Source organism: Ranitomeya imitator, chromosome 4, assembly GCF_032444005.1.
Source record: "Ranitomeya imitator isolate aRanImi1 chromosome 4, aRanImi1.pri, whole genome shotgun sequence".
In the NCBI taxonomy this organism is placed as follows: domain Eukaryota; kingdom Metazoa; phylum Chordata; class Amphibia; order Anura; family Dendrobatidae; genus Ranitomeya; species Ranitomeya imitator.
Window position 1 is genome coordinate 630,407,377 of NC_091285.1, and position 27,261 is coordinate 630,434,637.

The window sequence follows — 27,261 nt, forward strand, 5'->3', positions numbered from 1 at the left end:
TCTCTTATTTGGTGACGGTAATGCAGGATGCTTAATTTCAACCTAGAGGATTTCAGAGTCCGTCGGAGGACCTCCATATCATTTGGTGCAAATAAAATAGCAGTGGTGGGGGGCAGAGCTTGTATTCATGCCAAATCCAGAATTACCCCATAAAGCTGTGTTCACATGTTGCGGTTGTTTTTTTTTTTTTTCTGCAAAAGCCTGCCTCTTGGCAGTAAAGAAGCTGCTTACAAAAAGCAGGTTTTGCTGCCTTTTTATTGTCTTTTGTGCTTGTTGATAAGAAAAGAAGAAAAAATGATGCAACTTCCTAAGGTTTTTGCATCAAAAACGCAGCGACACCTGATACCGGCGTCTTTGCACTTATTTTCTATGTCTGAAAAAAACAAGTGACGTGCTGCAGTTTTCAAAAACAGAAATTTTGCAATTCGATCAGGAAAAAAAACAAAAAACAATCTGAATGAGATTTCTGAAATTCCATAGCCTTTGCTGGCACTGTAAAATTTAAAAGCAAAAAAAACCAAAAACCCGCAAAATGTGAACATAGCCTAAATGTAACTCCGACATATGCATGGACAGTGTCTGGCATCCATTTTTATTACCACGCTACCGTAAAAGAGAGGAGAGGGTTATAATATCGTTATAATATCTAACCATACTTATAAATTGTGTTTAACTAGGTCCTAATTTATTTTATTTTTGCATGGTGGCCTCTGGGTGCGAGGATGAGATGAGGTGGTAGCTCTTGGTTTATTGTGTTGCAGGGGTGATGTGTAGAACAGATGCCGCTCTGGATGTGTGGGGTATGGCAAGGATGCTGCGGCACAGGAGAGAATACAATGTGGATTGCAGCATTTTTTAATTTTTAAGTAAGCATTTTGGTTTATGTGTGAAGTATGGGAGGGGTAGTGAGGGATGAAGGGGTACTGTGCTTTGAAGGAGGGGGGTGTTCGTACATTTTTGTGTTTGGGTTGGACAGCGAGATCCTGGTGAGAGAGAACAAGACAGAACCCGATGTTCCAGGGACATGACGGCGAGGAGGAGGAGGAGGAGGGAGGGGGAGCATCATGAGGATTTGTGTAGAGATGCCAGCCATACTGCAATACAGCTATTAACCCTGTCTACGTGTCTTTGGAGACTTTTCGCAACTGGTTCTTTGGCCCAAACTTCTTAGAATTCTTCATTGTCTCCATTACCAGGAAACGATGAAGGAAATTGTTTCGCCGATCTTGTACCTATTCTTATTCTATAATTTCATCAGTCACATGGAATGTCCTTCCGTACAATCCATAAATGACCGTCATGTCGGCTGCATAAGGATCCTGGGGTCTACTCTGCTTTTAGGAAACCGTTGGGATTTATGTTGGATAAAGAAATTGCGTTGACAACCAATATGGCCATCATAACCACTCCCAAAGAACATTCATGATGGTTAAAAGGGTTATTATGATTATTATTACTTTTTTTTTTTTTTTTTGAGATCTGTATTTCAGTTCTGAATAACTGGGTGATACCCACTGAAGAAGCGTAAAGGTGGCCATACATGAGATGGCTGTCAGCCGAGCCTTTTGTTTATCCGATAATCTCACCCAATCCCTGATGCGTATGAATGCTTGGATTGGCTGAGCGTTCATCTGTATTTGGCGAGGAATGGGGAGAAAGCCCCTGAAAATGCATGAAAAACGAAGTCCTACTCCAGTGAATAAAGCTGAACTTCAATGCTAGACTCAAACCATGTAGAAAAGTGGCGCTGTTTCTGGAAAATATTCACATGTGGAAATATTTTACGTGCGGTCATCACCGTAATTGTAGGTTGTAAGCGCATTCAGCCACATCCGCACCATCAACTTTGGTGTTGTCCTCATGTAGGACTAGATGTGTCTACCGTATGGTTGACCACGGTGGATCCATAGTGGTGGGGTGGTTTTTTATGATGTCTCCCTCAGACGTTCTCTCGTATTTGCTCTCTGAATAGGACTCTGAGGTAAAATTGGCCGTAGACCTGAGGAGAAGTCTGCTGACCCAACTGAATGTCAGAAAATATCCTTGCAAACGTACCAATATTGGATAAATATACCTCTGACGGGAAATGTCTGCATTGATACCCAGCACACACAAAAAAAGGGAAGGGGGGGAGGTAATCCATAAAAGTGATTGATCTCTTAGCAGAGCGTTTGTGCACACCAACACTAAGGAAGATGGATCTCATGGAAAAGATAGAAGGAAAGCGGAGCATGTCCATCTTCTCCTTGAAGGTCCATCTTTATTAATGTCCTTGTCTCGATAGTGATTAGTGATCTATCCATTCCCCACTGTCAAAAATACAACAGAGGAGGAGTGTGTTAAGGGTTAGAAAGGCTTCTTCTTTTCTCTCCTTGTTACTACCAGTCATGTTGTAAAGAGGCGGACAGCAGTGCTCTTTCAAGAGGATGACTGGCAGGAAGTGTGGGGGGAAAAAGCGCCGCCGTGATAAGTCAATCCCATGTGTCTGCAGTTCTGAGAACCTTACACAAGATGTACCTGCATACAAGACCAAAAACTAATCATGCGCCCGACTCAGTATCTGACTGGAATATTATTTGGAGAGGGCAATCCTAAAGATGCTCTCGACTTACTAAAAAAAAAAAAAAAAAAAAATTATATATATACCGTATATATATATATATATATATATATATATATATATATATATATATATATATATATATATATATATATATATATATATATATATATATATATATATATATATATATATATACGCACACGCACACGCGCGCACACACACACTTTTAACCTGCTGATCGTGTACTGCCGCACCACTATTTTGGGATGTCTGAGATATTCACACGCAGTCATAACTAATTTGGTTTAGCGTTGGAGCCTTTCGGGACCCAAAATATTAACTTGTCCCATATGAGAAGACCAATTCTATTAAAGTCCTGTGGCAGTTCGGAGCCCTGTGGGACATTTTGCATTTGAGCTGATGTGCTTCAAGTGAAGCCACTGGTCACAGTTTGTGGCTAATAAATTTCCCAAATCTGGTAGTAAGGAAATGGCTTCATTTGTCAGGCTGTGAGACTTTTTTTTTTGTGTGTGCACTCATGATGGTGGCCATATACCGCAGCAATATGGTTATTCCAATTTTCTCCTGGCAAATGTTGAGGGGTAGAAGGTTTCCATATATCAGTTTCCTGTGCTTTCTGGTGAGAGAAACCACTGGAGATGTCCAGCAGTTGCTTATTCCCCTTGTCCCATTTAGAACCTGTGGATTGTTGGCCAAGCCGAACGTCTATGTAGAGGTCGGCTGAACGAGAACTGGGCTAATGGTCATCTAAAGCTTATGGCCAACTTAAAGGCCGCCATACATGAGGCAATGAAGATCTCAAGCCGCATCAACTGTCTAGGAATTTTTGGGAGCCAATGATGTAGCCCGTGCTCTTAATCAGTCAAAAAAAAAAATTTCAACATGTTTGTTAGCAATTTTGTTTAAAGGAGACAGTCATTTGTTTTAATTGACATCAGACATTTTGCCCAACTATCTGTATCGAATCCTTTTTAGTTCCCTCACATTTACTCCACTAGAGATCAGACTTACTTTTTTTTGTAAGTTTTCTTGTATCAAAGATGATCTCAACTTGAGTTCCCTTTTAATGACTAACCTCTTCTTCTTGAACCATGAATGTTTGTGGACTGGGAGTACTGACCAAAATAGTCAATACCGGCCGTGGTCCCCTGACTTGAACGTTTGCTCCTCCTGTACCTAGGAGTCTGAGTTTGAATCGGGAGAACCATGGCCAATATGGACCTCTATGTCCGCACTCAAAAGTGTGGATTCAAATCCACCACTTCTGTATACTTGGGTTAGGTGGTTGATTAACGCCAGGTTTCACAATCAGTTGGCGCGACCACTTTCTTTCACCATATCTGTATTGCCCACAGAAGTGTTTGTGGCAGATATTCATGTGCACCAGGACTTTTTACACTCAAATCTTAAGGTACCTTCACACTCAGCGTCGCTGCAGCGATACCGACAACGATGTCGATCGCTGCAGCGTCGCTGTTTGGTCGCTGGAGAGCTGTCACACAGACAGCTCTCCAGCGACCAACGATGCCGGTAACCAGGGTAAACATCGGGTAACTAAGCGCAGGGCCGCGCTTAGTAACCCGATGTTTACCCTGGTTACCATCGTAAAAGTAAAAAAAAAGCAAACACTACATACTTACCTTCCGCTCTCTGTCCTCGGCGCTGTGCTTTCCTGCACTGACTGTGAGCACAGCGGCCGGAAAGCAGAGAGGTGACGTCACCGCTGTGCTCTGCTTTCCGGCTGGCCGGCGCTCACAGCCAGTGCAGAGAAGCACAGCGCCGGGGACAGACAGCGGAAGGTAAGTATGTAGTGTTTGTTTTTTTTACTTTTACGATGGTAACCAGGGTAAACATCGGGTTACTAAGCGCGGCCCTGCGCTTAGTAACCCGATGTTTACCCTGGTTACCAGTGAAGACATTGCTGGATCGGCGTCACACACGCCGATTCAGCGATGTCTGCAGGGAGTCCAGCGACGAAATAAACTGCTGGACTTTCTGCAGCGACCAACGACATCACAGCAGGATCCTGATCGCTGCTGCCTGTCAAACTGAACGATATCGCTAGCCAGGACGCTGCAACGTCACGGATCGCTAGCGATATCGTTCAGTGTGACGGTACCTTTAGTTTTCGGAACATTCCATGTTGGTTCCTATAATTCTATTACTATCTGTGTCTTTGAAGTGGTAAAAAGGCACAAGGGAGAAATGTTCACGACCCTGGTGCATCGCATGAGGACTGACCTAGTGATATCTCTTCCTCCGTTCACTCTTGGCGAAACTATCCAGACAATAGATAACCGTGTAGGGACGTGACTGATAATACATGAAGAGAAAGTGATGACGTTGTGAGGAGAAATATTCCAGGAATCACTATGGCATCTGTCAATGAAATGATTATATCTGTCAGCGCTCAGATCATATATATTTTTTTCTTTAGAAGGTCAATTTATCGGTCATCTGAAGGTGGAGACCTATTGACCACCATGAATGAAGATAAAAGGTCTTCACTGTCACATTGCTAGTATCAGATTAAAAATGGCTGACTCTAGATCTCTTCAAGGAGTCTTATGCAATGAGTTCTGTAAATGTTGTTCATATACTGCCTATGTCTTTCATTTTGGTCCTTGCCGTATATATGAAGTATGTGACGCATGAATGGTTAAAAAGGACCTCTCAATGGAGATAAATATGTAACTGTGGTGTAAATGTCGCTGTTTCTCTGGTTCCAGCACTGTTTTTCTTTTGTTCCTGCTCCTCTCTGTTGTTGAGAGATGGCCTCCTCTTCTCTGTATGGAAATTTTTTTTTTTGTAACAAGTGGGTGTGGTTTTCAGGAATCCACCCATAGTGTAGAATTCGGAACCAGCCCATTTGGCTAATGAAACCTAGATTTAAATACAGGGATAAGGGGTCAATATTTCAGGAATGGAGAGGCGCAGGAACAAAAGAAAAACTGTCTCGGATTCGGGAGAACAGCGGCATTTACTCAGGGTAAGACAATTACATATTTATGGCAAGTAGCAGGTCCCTTTTAAAAAGTTACAGCTGTTCCTCAAAACGTGACATTGACTCCCACGATTTGCGATTTTATGAAACTTCTTTCACCAATATGTAATGGATGACTACTACGGCAAACTGCCACAAAAACGGGTCTGAACAGAGCCTTCAAGAAGTGTTCTTTTATATTTAAAAATGTGTTATTCAGTAGTAGAGTCCCCAATAAAGGAAATGGCGCATACTCTCCTCCCTGACTGGCGCCACTCCATTAGTATCGGCGCTATCTTCTTGGGCGGTCCCGTGACACAATCGGCGATCGTTGATCAACTGCAGTCTTAACTGTTGTCAGATTAAACTTTCATGTGACTGATGTATGACCGCTGCAGTCAATCCGGCCGCTGATTGGCAGCAGAGCTTATGTGACCCAGAGGCACAGCACCAACATTGCAGAAACTGCGCCACTTCGAGAGGTACGTTTTTTTTTTTTTTACGTTGTTTTTTTCCTATTGGGGCCACTTTAGGATGATAGAAGGTGTGGTCCAGTAGTTCTCGCTAACAGTAAATCACGATTGTCTTCTGCTCTGGTAGCTGTTCGTTTCTTACGTTCCATCGCAGAGACACGAGGCAGGATATTCCTCATGAGTCACAGATGACACCGATGTCTAGTGAGCTGATATTTCCCAGAATGTTCTGCCTACAAAATGGCTGCAATGAGTGCACTGTAACCACAGACCGTTATCTCCCCCTCACAGACTGACTTCCTCTGGTAATGATCAGTGGATACTTACTGTTCTCCCTTTCTTCACACTCAGATTATATTGTTCCTTAGGTCCCATCCACATTGCTGGTATGGTAAATGCAGCAGATTTTCTGCACACAAGGACCATTCGCTGTTCACACAGGCAGATTTTGCCACCGATTCATGGCAAGTCTGCATTTTTTTTATTTCTTTTTTTGCATAGTATGTGAATCCTCTATCCATCACTGTTTATTTTCTGCCCCAAAATCTGAATGGAGATTCTGCAGCAGATCTGCCATGTGTGAGCTTTTTTTTCCCCATCTTCTGAGTTGGGAGTGCACTGCTCCACACGCTTCAGCGTCTTGTTTGCTTGAGGAAAGTGCACTCCTGCTCGATTGACAGTCCGAAACCAGCGGCATCAGAGGGGCGCAGGGACATTGAAGCCGGCCTAGATGAGGAGCGGGCGAGGCGGCGTGTTCCAACAATCTGGCCAGCCTCTGTGCAGCACTTACAAGCAATGCACGTGCTCAGCCACCACTACTACACTGCTGTGGTGGCCGGTAGCCTAAGCAACAAGCGGTAAAAAAAAAAAAAAAAATGATGCTGGAAATGTAATGAACAGTAAATCTAGAAGTTTCTTGTTGATGGTTGCATTGATCGTGTGTAAGAATGATCTGAGTGGCGGTTGATCGGCCACATTCCCACTGATGGTAAACTTGTGTGTGGCCCACTATAGAAATGGCCGGTGCAGGGAGTATCGGGCCGAGGCTGGTGCACCTGTCGCCGCAGGCTACTTGTCCTCCATGCTTGGTTTTAGTCGCGACTTCCAGCTCTGCACTTTGCTGACTCCCACCCGCTATGCGCTGTTTTCCGTTCCCTCCTCTGCTTGTTTCCTGTCCCCCCCCCTTGAGCACACCCTGCCCTGTCTCCCTCACCCGGTGCAGCTGGCACCCCACGTTTATTATGCCAGCTGTCCTCACCCACCTCCATTGCCTGGAATTTCCTTTTTGTGGTCGTCGTCTTCTAACACCTGCACCATGGCGGCTCAGACTCACTTATTGGCTTCTAATGCGCGAAACTCAGAATATTGCTGCTGACGAAGTTTAATTGCATCATTTTTGTGGGTTTCCATATCTCGTCCTACCAAGGAGGAGACGCCATTGTGGACGGCTGCCCATCTCCTGAGGTCATGTCTTTTCTGTGCCGATGATCATTGGGTAGGTTGTCCATGGCAGCACCAGGGTTAACCAAGGGTAGTCTATATAATGAGTGCCAACCGCCGGCATGGTGCCAACCTCGATGTCCTGTGTGCAGAATGCACAGTGATCATGTGACTAGAGGGAAGGCCGGGGGCAGATGGGCACAGCGTTAACCCTTTGCTGCAGGCAGAATAATGCTTAGCAATGCAACATCTGTTCTGTGCCGCACAGAGATCTTGGAAAGGAAAAGCTGCGAGGCTTGCAGGGCAATTTAAAGGTGCAGGGTGACAAGCCTCCGGGGAACGAGACATAATAGATGACTGAGGTTTGCTTTCTTCTCTCTGCAGCCACTGACAAAACAGTCGCCTGCAAATGAATTCAATGAACCCCATGAAACCATCTCATCCAGGCACAGGACACAGGTAAGACGGGCAGCACCCCAGCGGACTGCGCATCCGTGTCTTCACCCATAGCCTCTGGGCGCTTTATCATTTATTTTCTTTTTTATTTTACGTTTTTGTTTTTTTTTTATTTTGTTTTTTTTTTCTCCCCCATGTTGGTAGTGTACTGTTTTTTCTTTTGTCATCTTATTATAATATTTTTCTATGTATATTTACTGCATGCTGTAATTTTTGGAAAAAAAAAATTGGAGATTAGATTTGGAATAGTGTTTGTTTTTTCTCTTTTTTTTTTTTTGTATGCTTTAAGTAATACAATTTCAATATCAAATTTTTTATATGTAATTTTTCTTATATTTAAAAATATATAGAATTATGATATATAATATAATTTTTATTTCTTTTTTAATATATATATATATATATATATATCTCTATATCTATATCTATCTCTAAATATATCTCTAATCTGCCTCTGATAAAAGGCGCCTTTTTGGTTTGGCACGCCGATTCCCTGGATTAATAGTTGCATAGAATTTTTCCCGCATCGGTTAAGGTGTAAATGATCTCTGCATAATCTCCTGTTTCTGTACCTCCCGTATCCGATGTATCTAAACATTTCTCATATGGTTCGTGCACACGCCGCTAACTCGCGCCTCTGCCCCCCCCCCAAACAGTGATGGTTCATTTGCATACGACTCTGTTCCCTGGCAACCAAACACCAATCAGCCAGCAGGATCGCTCTCCGTAGTAACCACCGTCTGGGGTTTGAGCAACACGTCGCAGAGCCAGGTAACGCGCATGACGTCACTCCCTCCCCCCTCCCGCTATACACCCCTCCGGCATCGCTTTGGTTAACCCTTTCCGCACCCGCCCCTTTTATTGCATCTCCTCTCCGTCCCTTTTTTCAATATTGATTAATTTTGGACTAACACAGACGACACTTGAATTTATTGCCTATATTAATATTTTTTTATTATTATTTTTAGGAGGGTCTTGGAAATCCCATGGTGCCCAGCGGTGGCCCCGCAGGAGGCGGAGTCATGCCAGGTCTGGCTGGCAACGGTGGAGGGATGGGAAGCCCTCAGTTTATTAGTCAGCAAGGGTTTCCAGAAAGTGGAGCCGGAAAGGGTTACCTGCCACAAAACATGTATGGACGTGGGGGGTATCCGGGAGGCTCTGCCTATAGCAACAGGTAACAGATCTATGCATCTACAATTAAAGGGGGGAGGTGTTGGTGCAACCGTCCAAATTATTATGGTATTTATTTTTTTTTATTTCCACCTAGTTACCCCGGCGGCCCAACAGCTGGCGGTGGGATGGGCATGGCTCAGCATTCAGGACGCGGTCCCACAGACTTCACTCAGGCAGCAGCTGCTGCAGCAGTGGCTGCCGCAACGGCCACAGCGACTGCGACCGCGACAGTGGCTGCACTCCAGGAGAAGCAGACCCAGGAGATGAATCAATATGGTGGGGTGAGTTGTTGTCAGACTGCGAGTCAAATCGCTTCTAAAATGCACAAAGTATCTTGCAATACCGGTTACATTTTATTGATGCCTTTTTTATTTTTTACAGGATTATTGTCATGTTCTTTAATTGCAAAGCGCTTGTAAAAAGCCAACAATTTTTGTAACTTGTTATACTGTTTACCGGCCGCCGCGGAAAGACTGTGTGCTGTGCTTACAAGCTCTGTTTAATAGAGCTTGTAAGCGCTGCTCTGAAGCTGATCAGATCGTTGCAACGAGCGCACTGTTACTTCACAAACTTGTCAATTCAGTGGCGCTTCTTTGAAGCTTTGAAGGCAAAGCTGCCTGTGCTTGCAGCATCAAGAGAGCACACTGTGTAGCCCAGCGACAACAATGCCTGTGGTCCCGACGGTCAGTCAAGCAGGGGCGCACAGTTGTCAGTAATCAGGAAACTGGCAGGCAGGGGAGCGGTGCGCTCAAGACAAGTTCAGACAAACCCTCTAAAGGGGGGAAAAAAAAGTGTCGAAATGATCCTCTGACATGTCATTAGATTTGTGTGAGAATATCACAATGGTGAGACCCAATTTCTAGAAATGACATGGTACTTTAAAGGGTTTTGGTGCTGCTCAGATTTTTTGTTAGGAATTTATATACAGTATATTTAATTTTTTTTGTTTTTTTTAATATAGGTGGGGCCTACTCATAATTTTGGTGGCCAGTTCATGCCTCACTCCGGTCCCCGGGGTCCCTCTATTCAGGGTGGAATGACCTCTGCAGGTATGGGGTCAGTCATGACACCTGCGGGAATGGCTCAGATGAGTATGAATTCAGCCAGAGCTCCAAGTATGAACCCAGTATATGCTGGTCAAAGGATACCGCCTCACGGCTACCCTGGACAGCTCCAAGGCCAGCAGATGCCACGTCAAGGAGTAAAAAGGACCTACTCCAATGAGGTGAGCACCCAGCGCTAATGTGTAACAGGCGCAAAGACCCTTTCATTGTGCGACTTGTGAAGGTTGTTTGAGTTGTATCTACCCCAAGCACTGCCGTTTAGTGCAGAATATCAGAAGTTCGGTCCTGCTGAGTTACAAGTTTATGACTCATAATAAAGCATTTATATTAATTTTTATTATGAGTTTTGCAGCTAGCAGATTAATCTGTTATTTGTGCAACGCTTTTCGAAGTATTCCTTTTTTTATTCACCTCTCCTTAGGGTTATGCACCTCAGCAGTACATTCAGGGCGGCCAGTATCCACCCCACGGGGGTCAGTATGCGCCATCTGCACCTCAACAATCCGCCCCGTCCCCTTCCTATCCTGGGCATCGTGTACAGCAGAATATGTCGCAGTACATAACCCAGGCAGGTCCTGGAGGCCATTTTTATAAGGTGGGTGATATTCTATATAATATTAATTATTATTTTTCTTTTTAGAAATCATTTCTCGATAACCACAGTTATTTGTTTTATTTTCTATTCCAGTTTTTTTATATTGCAACTAGAATATTCGGATTTTCCTAAGCGCATGAATGTTTTATGGTGGCTGTATGTCTAGTAAGAATTATCGTTAGTCCAATGTCTTGGGATTGAGCCATCGTACTGTTGATCAAGCTGTCACAGAACAGCATAAAAGATTGTTGTATTATATTTTTATTACAATTAGTTGTTTTGTTTTTTTTAATTTTGACAGGTCAGTAGTTTTTATTGCTTGGGATCCCCATTGAGCACTTTTTTTTATTTATTTTTTTTATTTTTTTATAAGCTTGGATTTATCGGACTTTCTGAATATGTTTAAACTGCAGTTGATCGGGATGTCCACCATAAGCCCAATTAATGTTTTAGGGTGCCTCATCGTTAGGTTCAGTTCCTTGGAAAGGGTGCAGTTTCCAGCCCACAGGGACAAGCTTGTGATTTTCCTCCATGACATTTCAGGGGAAAAAACCAAACACAAATACAGTTCAAGATCTATAAATCCCTGGGCCATTCTGGAACTTGTTAGCCAGTATGGATTTCGTGAGTAAACTAAGGGGGCTGCCGATTGTCAACGATTAGGCCCGTTAGATTGTGGCCATCTTTAAATCCTTGCCCATCTCCATTTTCTCTGGTTTCCGGCGCTGCTCCAGTCCTCTTCTGGCCCAGGTGACAGTGCTTCGCGGTCACACAGTGACTTTTGTGTGGACCCGTAGATGATTTCCCAACATTACCCTCACATCGAGCTCGGTTTACATGGAGAAAGTAGCTTTGGTCCACACTGAAGATGCTGTGTGAGCCGGAGGAGCTGAACTGTGGTCACCTGGTCCAGAAGAGGACCAGAACATCGTTGGAAACTGGAGAAGACGGCGATCAGTAAGTAATTTACCCTTGTTCTTCACTGAATGTGTTGATGAGGGATTTTAGCATCAAATACTCTTTTTAATTGGATTAAGTGATATAGGGTTAAAGGATTTGTCCACTACTTTTTAAACCCCCTTCTTAAATACTAGGTTTCCCTGTGTAAAGTAAAATGTGCAAATTGCTTGTTCCGAGAGGATGAGGACTAGAACTATACTGCCACCTAATAGGTAGGGCTGGAGTCCTTGTCCCCTCTGAAGAGGCACTTTGAATGTTTAATTTCCTGGAGGAGCATACATTGCCTATAAGTCTCCTTAAACTGGCATGTCAGGCCTGGCTTGTCACTCTTCACCAGGAGAAACGTAACCTCTTAAATTAAAATTAAATATATTCCGCACCATTCCCGGGATGTTGCTGCTGAGTCTCCTGATGCTCTCATGACTTATGTCATGTAAGCCCTGCACCCAATTAGCGGGCACTAATGGGTAGCAATTAGTGGCCATGGAAGAAGCCTCAAGAGACCTGTCATCGACCATCAATGGTGCTGGTGGTGGCTGTTGTTTTGTTTGTTTTTCTCCCACGCTGGGGAACTTTTCATATTTAAGAACGGGTTGTCACTAGTGATAAGCAAACGTGCTCTGATAAGTTGCTATCCATGCTCGGGTGCTAACCGAGTGTCTTCCACGTGCTCGAATAGCATGTTCGAGTCCCCGCGGCGACGCGGACATACTATTCGGGCACACTGAAGTCACTCAGTTGGCTCCCGTGCATGCTGAGAACGCCTTTACCAAACACATTCGCTCATCACTATATTGAAACTCTATGATAGAAAAAAACTACCGCATGTTGCCCACAGCAACCAATCACAATGCAGCTTTTGTTTTGCCACAGCAGTTTAAGAAATGTAAGCTGAGCTCTGATTTGTCGCTACGCGTGACAAGGATGGCTTCTCTGTGAAACAGTTTTGCTCAATGAGACCTAAAATATCAACTGTTCTCTGTAATATAACTGCAAATCGTCCAAGAAGCCATATTGGAGGAGATTTATGAATGGATCGGAATCGGAACCTGGCTTTCAGTTCTGATGTCTTCATAAAATGAAAGCAGTGTTGTGATTGGTTGCTATGGCCAACCTCTATGGTTTACTAAATCTCAACTATGGTTTACTTCATAGATGCCGACCTCTTACAGGGGACAGCTTATAATATGGGTCTGACTGAGCAAAACTGAGTAACAGGGAAGCAGACCTCGTTGCCTTTAGCGACCAATCACAGCACAGGTTACTTTTCCTATTGTGCTTTTAAGAAATGAAATCTGCGCTGTGATTGGTTGCTGTGGCCGACAGCCTGTTTTTGTGTTTATAGATTGTTCCCATGTACGGTTTTGCTTTCTGTTTTCCTTATCAATTCCTTCAAGGACATCGGAGCTGTATAGTCGTATATTGTACGGAACAGAGCTGGTTAACGAAAAAGGAAGTGGCCCTTAGAACAGCGACTTACACGTTTATTATTAATCGTCTTGTTTCCTACAGTGGAAAGTTCCTATACGTCGCTCCTCACAGAAGCCGTGCCCTTGTATGTTCCTTGCTGAGATCTTATAAGGTCTAATCAATGGTGAAGGAGCGCTAGATGGAGGCGGCCATAGTTCGGCGCCTTCGTTGTGGTGGGGGGATATGCCACTGTCACTTTAAGATTAGTTGATGTTTTCTATCATTTAGATATATGTCCTCATCTATAAGGTTCTGTTTTTTTTTTTTTGTTTTCTTTTTAGCTCACAGATCAATACAACGGACAGAGCAATAACTTCAATGGTGGAAACTTTGCATATAATCAGACTATGAGCGGGGTAAGTGTAATAAGAAACTGACAGGGTAGAGTGTTCGGACATGCCCCACCCAAAGGAAACGGATCTAGCAAACCGATCCATATGACTGAGCGGTAGAATTGTATGACCCATCAGAAACCTCCTAGTATTTCCTTTTTAAAGGGAGTTGAACAAATTGACTGTTCAAACGAAGCTCGGGGACTCATTGCACCTTTTTGAGGCTCATTCAGAAGTGCGATTTTTGCGTACCAGTGCAATAAGTGATTTTCACAGATGGCACTTCTACCTGTCATGGTCAGTGGGGCCATGCACGTGTTGTGCTCTTTTTTTTTTTTTTTTGCAGACCAATCAGAACGTGGAAAATCACGTAGATGTGTCTGATTTTGATCTGAGGGTTGGATCAAAATCTGCAATGTAAGTCTTTGGTTCCGTGAAATAAATCAGACCACACTCTGATGGCATCCAAGTGCAGTTGGATTTTCACAGACTGTTAGAATGGAGATCTTTTTTTTTCTTCCATGTATTCATACCACACCGTGATCAGTATGTACGCAAGAAAATCTGACATCTGAATGAGCGCCTGGCGTGGCCGGACAGTTTAATGCACCTTCCCACCTGCTTGTTTTCCATCCATCTCTGCTTTCTTCTGTCTCCCATGAAGCCAGAGCTGTCCTTCATGGAAGAGGCGGCAGAGATGGACCAAACAAATAGGATTGCACCGAACCGTGGCCATGTGTGCACGAGCGCCTGTCATTTTGTGCTGACAGACTCCCTTTAACGTGGCTTATGTGCACAACTGACAACCATTGTGGAAATTTTTTTTTTTTTTTTTTTTTTTTTGTGTGGTTGCTGTGCAACTTTTCTCACCATACGGAAACATGGAGGTCACTAATTGTGGTAATGCTGCAGGTTTACCATAACTCTGACCCCCTGTCTTCCTGTGGAGCCCTCGCCTAAAGGTTGCATCCCCACATGAACGCTTGTGATCCTTACATTGGTAAACTCCCAGTATGTCTGGGAAATGCAGAAATGGAGCCTCAGAACCTCTTTAATGGTTATTCTGTATTCAGAGCGGTCCATCCACCAGGACCTCCAGTGATCCCGAGTATGGGGCTTTGGATCCTGGATATTGGGTTCTTGAATGCGTCACCTCCATTCATTGTCTATGTAACTGACCGAGATAGATGAGCAGTGTGCTCGGCTGGTTTTTACATTTCCCTTTAATCATGAGTTTATAGGGGTTATCCTCTGAAGACCACTTGTGTCCCTACACTATACTATGGCCTATGGATCTCTTGGAGCAAGGGGTCTTATTCTGGTGGACTCGGGTGGTTTGTTGTGTGACAAAGACCTCTATTTATCTCGCACTTCCCCCTCCATCATTGGCTGTTTGGAGGAACCCGGGGTGACCGTAAATCCCCTTTTAAGCAATTATTTTGTCTTACAGCCAGGACGCCCCATGCCTGGATATCCCAGCTCTCCCTTACCGGGAAATCCGACACCGCCAATGACTCCTGGGAGCAGTGCTCCACCCTATATGTCACCTGGTCAAGATGTCAAGTCCCCTTTCCTGCCGGATGTCAAACCTTCACACGCCTCTTTGCACCTGTCCCCCACAGGTTAGTCCTTGACCCACAATTGCCACTATTGAGGACTTTTTCAAAGGTAATATGCCTACGTGACGCCTATCGTTTATCTTTAGGGGCCTCCAATGATGAGCTGAGACTGACCTTCCCAGTACGGGATGGGATTGTTCTTGAACCATTCAGATTGCAGCACAACTTAGCAGTCAGTAACCATGTCTATCACCTGCGGGAATCTGTGTATAAGACCCTCATGATGAGGTATGCTCAAGCCACGTCGTGCGTTATGGGGGGGAGGGAATATGAGACTTGTACTGGTACTCACACGTTATCCTCTTGCTTCCAGGCCTGATCTTGAGCTGCAATTTAAGTGTTACCACCACGAGGATCGACAGATGAACACAAATTGGCCTTGTTCAGTACAAGTCAGCGTGAACTCCACACCATTGAGTATTGAGCGGGGGGACAACAAAACTTCCCATAAACCTCTTTACCTGAAGCAAGTGTGCCAGGCTGGCCGCAACAGCATCCAGATCACCGTCAGTGCGTGCTGCTGTGTAAGTACAGTCTGGAGATGGCAGGAGCGGGAGATGATTCTGCCTGAATGTAAAGCCCCGCTAATGGTGACGAGCGCGCAAGCCCCGCTAATGGTGACGAGCGCGCAAGCCCCGCTAATGGTGACGAGCGCGCAAGCCCCACTAATGGTGACGAGCGCGCAAGCCCCGCTAATGGTGATGAGCGAGGAAGCCCCCAAATGGTGATGATCGAGCAAGCCCCACTAATGATGAGCGCGTGTGCTCGTTACTCAAGTTTGCATTGGGTACATACCCATTATCGCAGGTGCTTGAGTTAAATATTCGCTTCCCTGCATGTTTTGCAGCTGTTAATCTGATATCTGGCTTATGCCAGCAGCTATAATAAAGCATATCCATCGTGGATACTCCAATGTAGACCCCCGATTTGCCTGCGCCTTTTCTGATCTCCACCCTCCTTTTTTGATACCGTATCACCGGCTGTTCTAGCATTGCCGAAGGTGTAAAATCCAGTGCTCTGATAAAATGCCTGGGTCCAGCTGATCGATGGTAACATTACGCTCTACGTTCGGATCGTGCAGTGACGTTTGCTGACCCCCAGCCGACCGCTCGCACACATGCACTTTTGGATAGTGGTCTCCCGGGTCCCACACACTTAGAAGTTATAAAAGCTGCACGGTTCATTTGCTGGAAACGCTTGCGGTAAATTACTAAACACCCTCAAACCCACTCATAGCAGCTGGACACGACTCTAACAAGGTGTTGTCTCACCGACCCACTCCTATAATTAAAGGATTATACTCCAACCTGAAAATTAGGATGAGTTCAAGAGGGTTTACAACAAATGAACGCTGTTTACCTGTGGATCCGGCTGCAGCTTGTGACTCTTCAGTTGTCTACGTGCCTGTATCATCCCATCACCACTGAACCTTTTTTTTTTTTCTTACTTTTTTTTTTTTCTCTTATCAAAAATGGTGGTGGCTTTTCAGGGCCTAAGAACCATGCACTGATTTTACTATTCGGTGTAGAAGATGCATGGTGATGACCTGTGATTGGGGTGGGGGACCCTGCAAACACTCACATGTCTCTTTTTTATGGACATGTGATTGTGACGAAGACGTGTAGAAATATTATAGACATTTTCTACAAACTTTTTAGGTGATTATACAACATGCATTTTTTTTTTTCTTTCTTTTACAGTCTCATCTTTTTGTCCTCCAACTGGTGCACCGACCATCTGTCAGATCTGTCCTCCAGGGTTTGATAAAGAAGCGACTGCTCCCCGCAGAACATTGCATCACGAAAAGTAAGCTCGTGGCTCCATGTCGAGCCTTTGTTTTAAACCCGTCATTCATTGATCCTGCTCTATATTCACACGGATGAGTGGAAAAATCAAAATGTTCTTTCCGCTGGAATCCAAATCTGAGGCTGACCCTCATTTAGCAGTTTGAGTGGCCCCATTCAATGAGGTTAATCCACGGGTAGCTGCAGTCGACTTGTCCCTTCTCAGCTGTATGAACGGCAAATCGGATCTTCAGTGTGAGACGTTTTGTCGGCTTTAATCATATGGATGTCGGAGCAGAATAGTCAACCAAATCCACATTCCCTAATTTTTTACCCTGTATTCTTCCTTTGCTCACATTATATTTAATTCTTCTGCAGTTAAAAGGAACTTCAGCAATGGCAGCATCCCTGGGACACCAGGGCCCAACGGTGAGGATGGGGTGGAGCAGACCGCTATTAAGGTGTCCCTAAAATGTCCAATCACCTTCCGAAGAATTCAACTTCCTGCCAGGGGCCACGATTGTAGACACATCCAGGTAATATTGGTATAGTCCCTCTCCCGTCTTTATATTTTGCTTTTATGGTCTTGATTTTCGCTGACCACTTGCTGTGTGTGTATGCGTGTGTGTGTGTATGCGTGTGTGTGTGTATGCGTGTGTGTGTGTATGCGTGTGTGTGTGTATGCGTGTGTGTGTGTGTGTGTGTGTGTGTATGCGTGTGTGTGTGTGTATGCGTGTGTGTGTGTATGCGTCTGTGTGTGTGTATGCGTGTGTGTGTGTGTATGCGCGTGTGTGTATGCGTGTGTGTATGCGTGTGTGTGTGTATGCGTGTGTGTGTGTATGCGTGTGTGTGTATGCGTGTGTGTGTGTATGCGTGTGTGTGTGTGTATGCATGTGTGTGTGTATATATATATATTATATTGATATTGTGAATCTTAATTTATTTTTGCTCTCCTTTCTGCAGTGTTTTGATCTGGAATCCTACCTGCAGCTGAACTGTGAACGTGGGACGTGGCGATGTCCTGTGTGCAAGTAAGTGGCACCGACGCGGCTTTTCTATCCTCGCCTTCCACAAAACGGTCTTTTATTCTGCATGGACATTTTCAATACCTTTTTATGCTATTGATTACAAATTGGTGGTTTTAAAAGTCGTTTGCAAGGATCTGATTGGACATTTCCATAATGTGAATCTTCGCAGCCATAATGGTGGCGTTTTCTCCGGCCATGTGAAGGGCACCACCAAAGGAGATCTTAAGGTGGCCATGCACCTAGGATAGCTGTTGGATGAGTGTTCATGTGTCTGTATTGGGGAGAACATCTGTCATGGAGGGTTGGTCGCTTACAAGTGTTGACCTAAGGTGTTATCTTGGCATGCTCGGGTGCTAACAGAGCGTCGTCGGCGCGCACGAATACTATGTTAGAGATGGTGTGGCTGTTCGACAGATGCAACACATGCAGGTATCGCCTAACAAATAGGCTATCCCTGCATGTGTGGCATCTTTCGAACAGCCGCGGCAGCTCGAAAATAGTATTCGATCAGGCCAAAGATGCTGTTGGCACCCGAGCATGCCAAGATAACACTTTATCCAAGCACATTTGCTCAACACAATCGCTTACCCGACCAAAGTGATGGAAAAGAAGTTCTGGGTTATTATCCAATTGTGGCTGCTGCTCCTGGCCGCTGTACTCGCCAAATTGAGAAAGGACTTAATGGGTTTAGGAGAGAGGAATTTGGTGGATCTCGGGCGCTTACGCTGACCCAGGTTAATCCAGGCCATAAGTATAAAAATAAAAAAAAAATAAAAATCCAATGTATTGCAACGCGTTTTGGACTAGAACCTACTCCTTCCTCCGTCATTAAAAGAATAGGAATCAGCTTCTCGCTGAGGGATTTCTTTTGTTTTGCCTGTGGAAGGAGTATGCTCTACACTGAAACGCGTTGCAATAAATTGGATTTTTTTTAAAATAGTTTTTCCGTATGGATTAACTTTTGGCAGCGTGCGGGATCCACCTCACTCTTCTCTTTTGTTGATATGACTGTGTCACAATGAATTGAGACTATTTATTTATTTAAGATAATATCTTTCTGATTCTTTGCTATCCATTTTATGTTATGATAGCTCAGAAACCAGGGACTTGTAGAGAAAACTGGTCGGGGTAGCTATGTTCAGTAATGTTCTTTTTAGAGGGTGTTATTGCTGTCCAAAACGTGGTCGGGAGCCAGTAATGGAGTTGGATACTTGTGAACTGAAAAATGATTACATTGTTTGTTTGATATTGCAACTTAAGGTGCGCCGCAGTAATAAAAGCTTGCAGTACCTCCTGTCAGCCAGTAGATGGAGCTAGATGACCACGAGTGACATTAGTTTCATTGTTGTCGCGCTGTAAAGCAATATCTGAAATCCACAGACTGCACCGTTACCTCCATCACATGTGAATAACGCAGTTTATATCTTTGTTTTGCAGTAAAACCGCCCTGTTAGAGGGATTAGAAGTCGACCAGTACATGCTGGGAACATTGCTGTATATCCAGAAGTGAGTATCAGGCATCTGTGGATGATCGGCCATAGCTGTCACAGGCTCCTCTATAATGATGGTTGTGTTCCTAATTCTGGACTCTCGTCATAAGGTGATGTTCTTTTCTGTGCCTTAGCTCTGATTACGAAGAGATTACTATTGATCCTTCCTGTTGCTGGAAGCCGGTCCCTGTGAAGCCGGACACCCACGTGAAGGAAGAGGCAGACGGACCAGTACTGAAGCGCTGTCGCAGCCTGAGCCCAGCACACATGGTTATGCCAAACGTTATGGAAATGATCGCGGCGCTGGGACCAAATTCTTCTCCCTTCAATAGTATGCAGTCGGGCGGTGGAGTGCGGCCCGACTATGGCGGCCAACAGGGTGAGTAATAAGAGATCGTCGAGCAGCTTTAATGTACTTCATTAATGTTCCTCCATAATTGTTAATATTAAGCTTCACTTTCCATTGAGCTCAGGATTTCTATTAGGTAAATTTGGATGTCGCTCCTCGCAGGTAGGACAGGAGCAGGACTTACCGACGAGGAAAAGGGAAGAAGTAATACTGAAGTTACGTGCAGGTTTAGTGACCCAGGGACCATACTTGCCACCAGTAGCAACCAAAATGGCCAGGCGCAAGTGTAGGGACACCCTGCCCATGCTCCGACCAGTGAATAGAAACCTTTATTGACAGACTTTAATGCACATCCTGAGAATATAGCCAGCAGATGGTTATCACCAAAAAAAGAGCATGAACCGCACCTCCAAAAATCACACATTAATCTAAAGCCACTAGGCAAAAACTTATATAACTGAACATGAGGTTCTTAGTTTAATATTCTGATCAGACTGTACGAAGCCCACTGCCACGTCATGGCAAACCTCATAGTGGGTCCTTCCGCCATAGCCAGCAGATGGTTATACCAAGAATTGAATCAACCCTTATATCCAGCCAATTGAAATATTAAACAGGTCACATAGGGGGTAGGTTGTAAACCTGTCAATTACCCCGGAAATGGCAGCCAAGAACAGTGGGGAGTTTAGACACAGTACTTGACACACCTTCAGTGTACACACATTGGTGATGATACAACCTCCTCATGTGGTTCTTTATCCCTTCCAGGTCCAACTTTCCAGAACCAAGGTGGATTTCCTGACCCCGGCTTCCCGTCCTCCAACCCCAGCACACCAACAATGAATGACTTCACCCCTAGTGGTCCGCCACCCATCTCCTATCAGTCTGACATTCCAAATACCATGATGGAAAAGAGCGGAGGTCCACCCTTACCTGGCCAGGTGAGGAGAACATTGGTTTGTTTTTTTTTGTTTTGTTTTTTTCCCCAGATATGAAAAAAAACAAAAAGAGAAACTATCGTTTGACCCTAGCCTGAATCTGAAATCCCCAACCCGGGCCTCGGGAGCCACACATAGCTATTCTTTAGCTTGCAGCTGTTTGCCAAAAGATCTAGCAAATGGCTATGAAGATCGGGTCTCCAGATGGTGACTATTGTGTGTAGCCCCAAACAGAAGAGCAGGTCGGGATACATACTGGCCTTCTAATTGGTGAGATGATGTAGCAGGCTGGACACGTCCGTGTCTCCGGTACGTATGGTGACCGTTTTCACATGGTACCGGAGACACGTGCACATGTCAGTATGTTTCCACGGACCGTGTCTCCATGGGCAAAACACGCTGATATGTCCGTTTTTTTACCGTCAGCAAGGATGGCAAAACGTCCCGCACACATGCATATGGAGAACACGCATTGATGTCCTCCGTGTGACACGTATCGGGGAAGAAGCGCTTCAGTAAGCTCTGTTCCCCGGTGGCTTTGTGCTGAAGCCGGCTCTCGTCATTCTCCCCTGCTCTGCCAGCGATCGGCACAAGCATATATTAAAGTCCGACATCAGGTGGGGGCTTTTGGGCTCTTACCCCCATCATCCGACACCTGCTGCCGCTAATAACCGTGAAAGTATGTGCAGACGATCGGGGTATTCCACATCCGCCGGCTGCGATCTAAGGAAATTAAATGAATAAAAAAAACTCGACGTGGGTTCCCCCCTATTTTCTTGAACCAACCAGACAAAACTCACAGTTGGGGGCTACAACCCTAAGCTGTCAGCTTCTTCAAGGTTGGTTATCAAGAATAGAGGGGTCCCCACGTCTTAATTATGTAAATAAATAATAATTTAAAAAAAGGTGTGGGGTCCCCCCCATTTTTGACAACCAGCCTTGCTAAAGCTCACAGCTGGGGGCTGCTATTCTCAGGCTGGTAAGGGTCCTTTGATATAGCCCCCGCAGCTGCTCAGAAAAGGCGCATCTATTAGATGCGCCTTTTCTGGCACTTTGCCCGACTCTTCCCACTTGCCCTGTTGCGGTGGCAAGTGGGGTAATGAGGGGTTAATGTCGCCTTTCATCACGCCCACAGCTTGGTAATGGAGAAGCATCTATAAGACACCTAACCATTACTAATCCTATAGTTGTAATGTTAAATAAAGACACGGCCAGGATAAAGTCCTTTATTTGAAAAAAAAATACACAGACTCCTTTAATATTCTAAATTAAACCATGCTTACTGCAACGCTTAATTCCCTGACGCCCCCGATCTCCTATAATAAAAGTAAAATAATAAACCAACAATATACCCATACCTGTCCGTCGTTGTGTCCCACGCTGTAATGTCTGGGAGCTAAATAGTTTTCAACCTGGACGGTGCCAAGATGCGACCGTCCCCGCTAAAAAGCACTGGTGAATGAGCTGCTGAGAGCTGTGGGCTTTTAGCAAGGCTGGTTGTCTAAAATTCGGGGGGGAGGGGGGGAAATTATTTAAATAATTAAAAAACCAGCGTGGGGGCCCCTTTATTTTTGATAACCAACCTTGCAGAAGCTGACAGCTGAGCGTTGCAGCCCCCAGTTGTGTTTTGTCTCGTTGGTTTAAGAAAATAGGGGGAAACCCACATCGGGTCTTTCACTCATTTCCTTAGATCGCAGGCGGCGGCTGTGGAATACTCCGATCATCCGCACCTACTGTCACTGTTATTAGCGGCAGCAGGTGTCGGATAATGGGGGTAAGAGTCCCAAAAGCCCCCATCTGCTGTCGTTAGGACTTTAATATATGCTCATCGTTCTCCTCTGCTCACCGGCAGAGCAGGGGAGAATGATGACAGCCGGCTTCAGCACCAGCCGCCGTGGAACAACGCCTACTGTAGCGCTTCTTCCCTGGCGGCTGTCCGTGTGGTACTGATGCAGCACACTGTTGCCACACGTAGTACACACACGGACATCTCTGGTACAGTTTTTTTTTTTTTTTTTTTCCGGCATTGGAAATAAACAGACGTGTGAAACCGGCCTAAGGTGGTAAACCCTAGTTGCAAGTATACAGTCTTGGTGTGATATGTGGTGTCACTATAGTGGGGGAGGTGGATGGCACTGCTCGAGGGGCAGTCTGGATGTGGCTCGTGCCGATCTCTGAGCTGAAGGTTGGTACTCATGGTAAGAAAGGTTGGGGGTTACTGCTCGGTCATCACTATCACATACTGTAGGACTAGATTTTTCCTCTGCAGGTTATTTGGCAACCATTTAAATGAATATATGTGCCAGGCATGTCAGATTGGCTCATAGATGTTCCCGTAGATATTCTTGCACCAAAGCAGAGTATATCGGAATGGGATACCATTTTGTGACGACCTCTTTTAATATCTGTGGGAGAAAAAAAATGTAAGTTTGATCTTTTATCTGAAGCTGATATGATTACTGTGAGTTTTCTTGCGATTCGGCATTTATCACTGGGTATAAAATCTCATCAGTCCTATTCTTTGACTGTTTTCTGGAAACTCTTAAGTACTACTTATTTTTGCATCTTTTCTTTTTATAGGTTGCTCCTACGGGGCGGATGGAAGCATCGCACAATCCCTCCCAGTCTCTTCATATCTCCAGTCTCAGCAATCAGTCACCGCAGCAGCAGCTTCACCATCGGAATCAGCAGCGGCAACAAATGGCCCAGCCCGGGAACGATCTGACATTTAACCCGTCGGTGGGGATCCCCTCTGCAGGCGACGTAACAGAACCTTCTCTTGATGTAAGATTTTTCCTCTATATTTTTTTTATTTTTTTTATCTGACATTGCCCTATCTATTCTTTCTTCTAATACGTTCCCCATCATCTCTACTTTCCAGCTTCTCCCCGAACTGACAAATCCAGATGAGCTGCTATCATACCTCGGCCCTCCGGACCTTCCAAGCAGCGGAAATGATGACCTTCTGTCCTTGTTCGAAAACAACTGATTCAAGATTTTAAGTTTTGTTTTTTTTCTTTTGTTTTGAGTTTTTGTTCTTCATGCCCAACTTTTAATAAAAATAGATGATGGGAGCAGTGCTGAGCACAAGACTTGATCTGGATACGAACAATTCACCTCCACAGATGAATCCAGGCTCTTCAGATCATTGCACTAATGAAAGCCTGCAGCGCTGCTCCCCCGGAAGCTTTAGAGAGACTCTCTGCAGATCTGAAGTTTTGTGAAATTGTTGACTATGTTAAATGATATCTGCAGATCTCCATTTCAAAGAAACCAGCAATGTTCCTCTTGTTTAATACCTCCGCTACCAGGCGCCGTGTATGTCGGCTTTGTCTGCTGACTCGTGTATATGCCCATTCTCCCCCCCCCCCCCCCTTTTTTTTTTTTTTTTTTTTTTTTGTTTTTGTTTTTGGTTCCCTATTATGTCACAAAGCACCAGCCTGAGAAGGAAAACAAAAGTTTGGTTTGTTGCAGGGTTGGTAGCCCATTTTATTATAGGGTGACCCCCACCCCCAACCTGGAGGAGACAGAAGCAAAGAGCACAACGCAGGTGTGTGTACGAGACTACACATGATTTTCCCCCCCCCCCCCTCTTTTTGTAATGTAAAGATACACACTTTGTGTGTATACTTGTATAATATTGCCGATCCATTAGTCCTAACTCATTCCTTTTGTGGGGGTGGGAGGGTGGTTTGGTTATAATGGACACTATAAGATCTTAGTGACACACTTCATTATATTTCCTACAATCTCAGCCATCGTCTGAGGCGACTTTGCTACATATATCTATATTATTATACAGGAAGTTACCCCCTGTAGTAATGTGTCCTTGTCGTTGTATGTTATTTCCATTATGAAAGCTTCAGTAGCTCGGGCAGCGCCACCCACTGTACATGCAATAAACACGGGCCTGCAGCCTTGCAACCTCTGCATTATTCGCTCTGCAGCAGAGCAGGGATCTGTGTACAGTATATAAATATATATTTATATATATGTTTTTGTCTGATACTATCACATAACCGCGGGAAAAATGCAGCATGTACAAAAAAACTCCTTACGTCTACCGGCACCGCGATGGGGGCAATCTTGGTGCCCTATGGCGAAATGAGGCACAATATACCTGATGCTTCGTTTATGAGCAATGTTAAAAGGGGACTGGTGTAGGTGTATGCCTCTTCGATTTGCATAAACCATCTACAATGCTGCAGAGACCCACCACCGATCAGCCATAGTTATGTTTTATTTATTGTTTTAGTTTATTTCTGGACTTTTTTTGTTTCTGGATTTTAAAGGAAAAAATAAATGAATAAGAATCCCACAAATTTTGTTTTCAAATAAGCCATGAAGGAGTGAGGTGCGGCCAAAAAAAAGGGACCACCGGTTGGACATGAGGTCCGCAGCCTTGCTCCTCAGCGACTGAAGTACAGATTTATTGCAAAGCCCCCCAAAAAAAAATAAACGAATAAGATGATTCTTTTTCCAGACACATGCAAACAGGCCAGGGGATATATCATACTGGTGAGTGTGGTGAAATGTCGGGGTTTCTATTTAAATATCTAGGGTTTGTGCTACGTGCTGGAAAAAAATGTGCGTTTTGCATAAATAAAAAAATATATATCTCTATATATTGAAACAATGGCCTTGTGTGGTTGTTTAGTATATTTGTGTAGGTAAGGTAGTGTGCAAAAGTTTTAGGCTGGTGTAAAATAACGCTTTGAAATATTTTTTTTTTTTTTAAGTTTTAATAGTTTGCATTTTTGTTAATTGATAAAGAAAATAGTGAATGTAGGAAAAGAGAAATCTAAATCCCATCAATATTTAGTGTGACCACCTTTTGCCTTTACAGCAGCATTATTTCTTCTTGGTACACTTGTACAAAACTTTTGAAGGATTACCGCAGAGAGGTTGTTCCAAACATCGTGGAAAACTAACCACAGACTTTCTGTGGAGGTCATTTGTGCAATTCATCCCCTCCAGGACTTCTCTTCTTAAAGCGGAAGACAGTTCTTGGTCACATTGGTTCCAAATTTATTCTTCAACAACAATGACCCCAAACCTACATCTAGAAGCCGCCTTGATGCTGTTGCATGACAAATAAGTAGCCGCCTGTATTTCTCAGCTTTGAGGATACCATTAATTCTGACCAAATCTCTGACTTATTTGTCTAAAATGTAGTCCCAAGTTTGCCAGGACCCTCCACCAAGCTTCACTGTTCCTGCAGACACTCATTATTGTACCACTCTCCAGCCTTTCGGAGAACAGCCTGCCTTCTTTTAAAACCAAATATTTCACATTTTGACTCATCAGTTCAGATCACCTGCTGCCATTTTTCTGCACTTAATTTCCCAGATTTTCATGAGGATCTTGGCCTTGTTTCCACGTTGCAGGTATAGCTTTTATTTGGCTGGAATTCTTCCACGAAGACCACTTTCGGCCAGACTTCTCATACTTAGGAAAGGAGTATAGCTGGGTTTCACTGTTTGATACAAGTTCTGAGCTGATGGCACTGCTGGACATCTTTCCAATTTCGAAAGGAAGTAATCATGATGCGTCTTTCATCTTCTGCACAAAGTTTTAATGGCCGATGTCATATATGATCTTCAACGTTGACTATTTCTTAATTCTTCTATAAAAGCTTGAACGGCTCATTTTGCGATCCCAGTCTGCTTTGAAATCTTTAGATGAGACCTTGCTGATGCAGTATAACTAGTTTTGTTTTATTGCTGCACTCATTCTCTGCTATGGTTTATGACCTGATGTGAAATTGTCTTCCACAACCTCACCTTTTGCCATAGTGCTTGACTGTTCCTTCCCCAGTTTAAAGGGACCCTGTCCGCACAGAATGACCAAACGAAGCACCGCCGCTCGACGGCGGGGGCTGAACATTTAAACCCACGTTCCCACCTGCTTACTTTCCCTCTCTCCACCTATCCCTGACTGTGAACAAGTGTACCTAGAAGAATGGAAGCAGTTTTGAAAGCAAATGACGGTCACACCAAATATTGATATGATTTAGATTTCTCTTGCTCACTTTTCATTTTAATTGATAAAACTATATAAACTTCTTGGTTTTATAGCCTATTCCCACACCTGTCTAAAACTACTTCTGCACAGTACTGTATATGTGGAGTATTCAGGCAAACCCATCTGACATTCCATAAACCTGTGATCTCATTGTTTTTTTGTTTTCAAAAAGGGACTTTTCTATTGTCTTTCCATTGAAATGAATTACAGTATATTTTTTTTAATAAAGGATCAAACACTTTAGGGTACGTTAAGGGCTCATTCAGATGTCCGAATTCATTGTTCTCTCAAATGATCGCAACGTGCCCAGGAGCTGGGTAAGGAGAGCAACTCCACATCTTGGTGCTCTCTCCACCATACTTTACAGTTCCACTTTTGTCTCACCTGTCAAAAGGCCAAAAAGGCCTTGACAAACTTGATGGGCTGCAAATTTTGGGGACACCAGCAGCTCATTTTTGTTGTGCCCTTCCATGAACGCTATTCTTAGTCAGCGTTTTCT

At 44.3% G+C, this 27,261-nt stretch overlaps 1 protein-coding gene across 6 annotated transcripts in view; it reads left to right on the plus strand.

Moving 5' to 3' along the window:
- Positions 1-25,374, plus strand: part of ZMIZ2 (zinc finger MIZ-type containing 2) — a 52,667-nt gene extending 27,293 nt beyond the window's left edge. For 4 of the 6 annotated variants that reach the window (XM_069766708.1, XM_069766707.1, XM_069766712.1 and 1 more), the window contains exons 2-19: positions 7,865-7,939; positions 8,593-8,707; positions 8,905-9,110; positions 9,204-9,390; positions 10,071-10,334; positions 10,595-10,768; positions 13,480-13,554; positions 14,981-15,152; positions 15,236-15,377; positions 15,463-15,673; positions 16,850-16,955; positions 17,312-17,469; positions 17,897-17,964; positions 19,399-19,467; positions 19,586-19,830; positions 20,569-20,741; positions 23,319-23,522; positions 23,620-25,374. In XM_069766708.1, coding sequence (XP_069622809.1) covers positions 7,890-7,939; positions 8,593-8,707; positions 8,905-9,110; positions 9,204-9,390; positions 10,071-10,334; positions 10,595-10,768; positions 13,480-13,554; positions 14,981-15,152; positions 15,236-15,377; positions 15,463-15,673; positions 16,850-16,955; positions 17,312-17,469; positions 17,897-17,964; positions 19,399-19,467; positions 19,586-19,830; positions 20,569-20,741; positions 23,319-23,522; positions 23,620-23,727 — 2,727 coding nt within the window. In that variant the 5' untranslated portion in view covers positions 7,865-7,889 and the 3' untranslated portion in view covers positions 23,728-25,374. Of the gene's footprint in view, positions 1-6,789; positions 7,536-7,860; positions 7,940-8,592; positions 8,708-8,904; positions 9,111-9,203; positions 9,391-10,070; positions 10,335-10,594; positions 10,769-13,479; positions 13,555-14,980; positions 15,153-15,235; positions 15,378-15,462; positions 15,674-16,849; positions 16,956-17,311; positions 17,470-17,896; positions 17,965-19,398; positions 19,468-19,585; positions 19,831-20,568; positions 20,742-23,318; positions 23,523-23,619 lie in introns of those variants that run through there. The other 2 variants (XM_069766709.1, XM_069766710.1) reach the window with 2 other exon arrangements.
- The last annotated feature ends 1,887 nt before the right edge of the window (positions 25,375-27,261 follow it).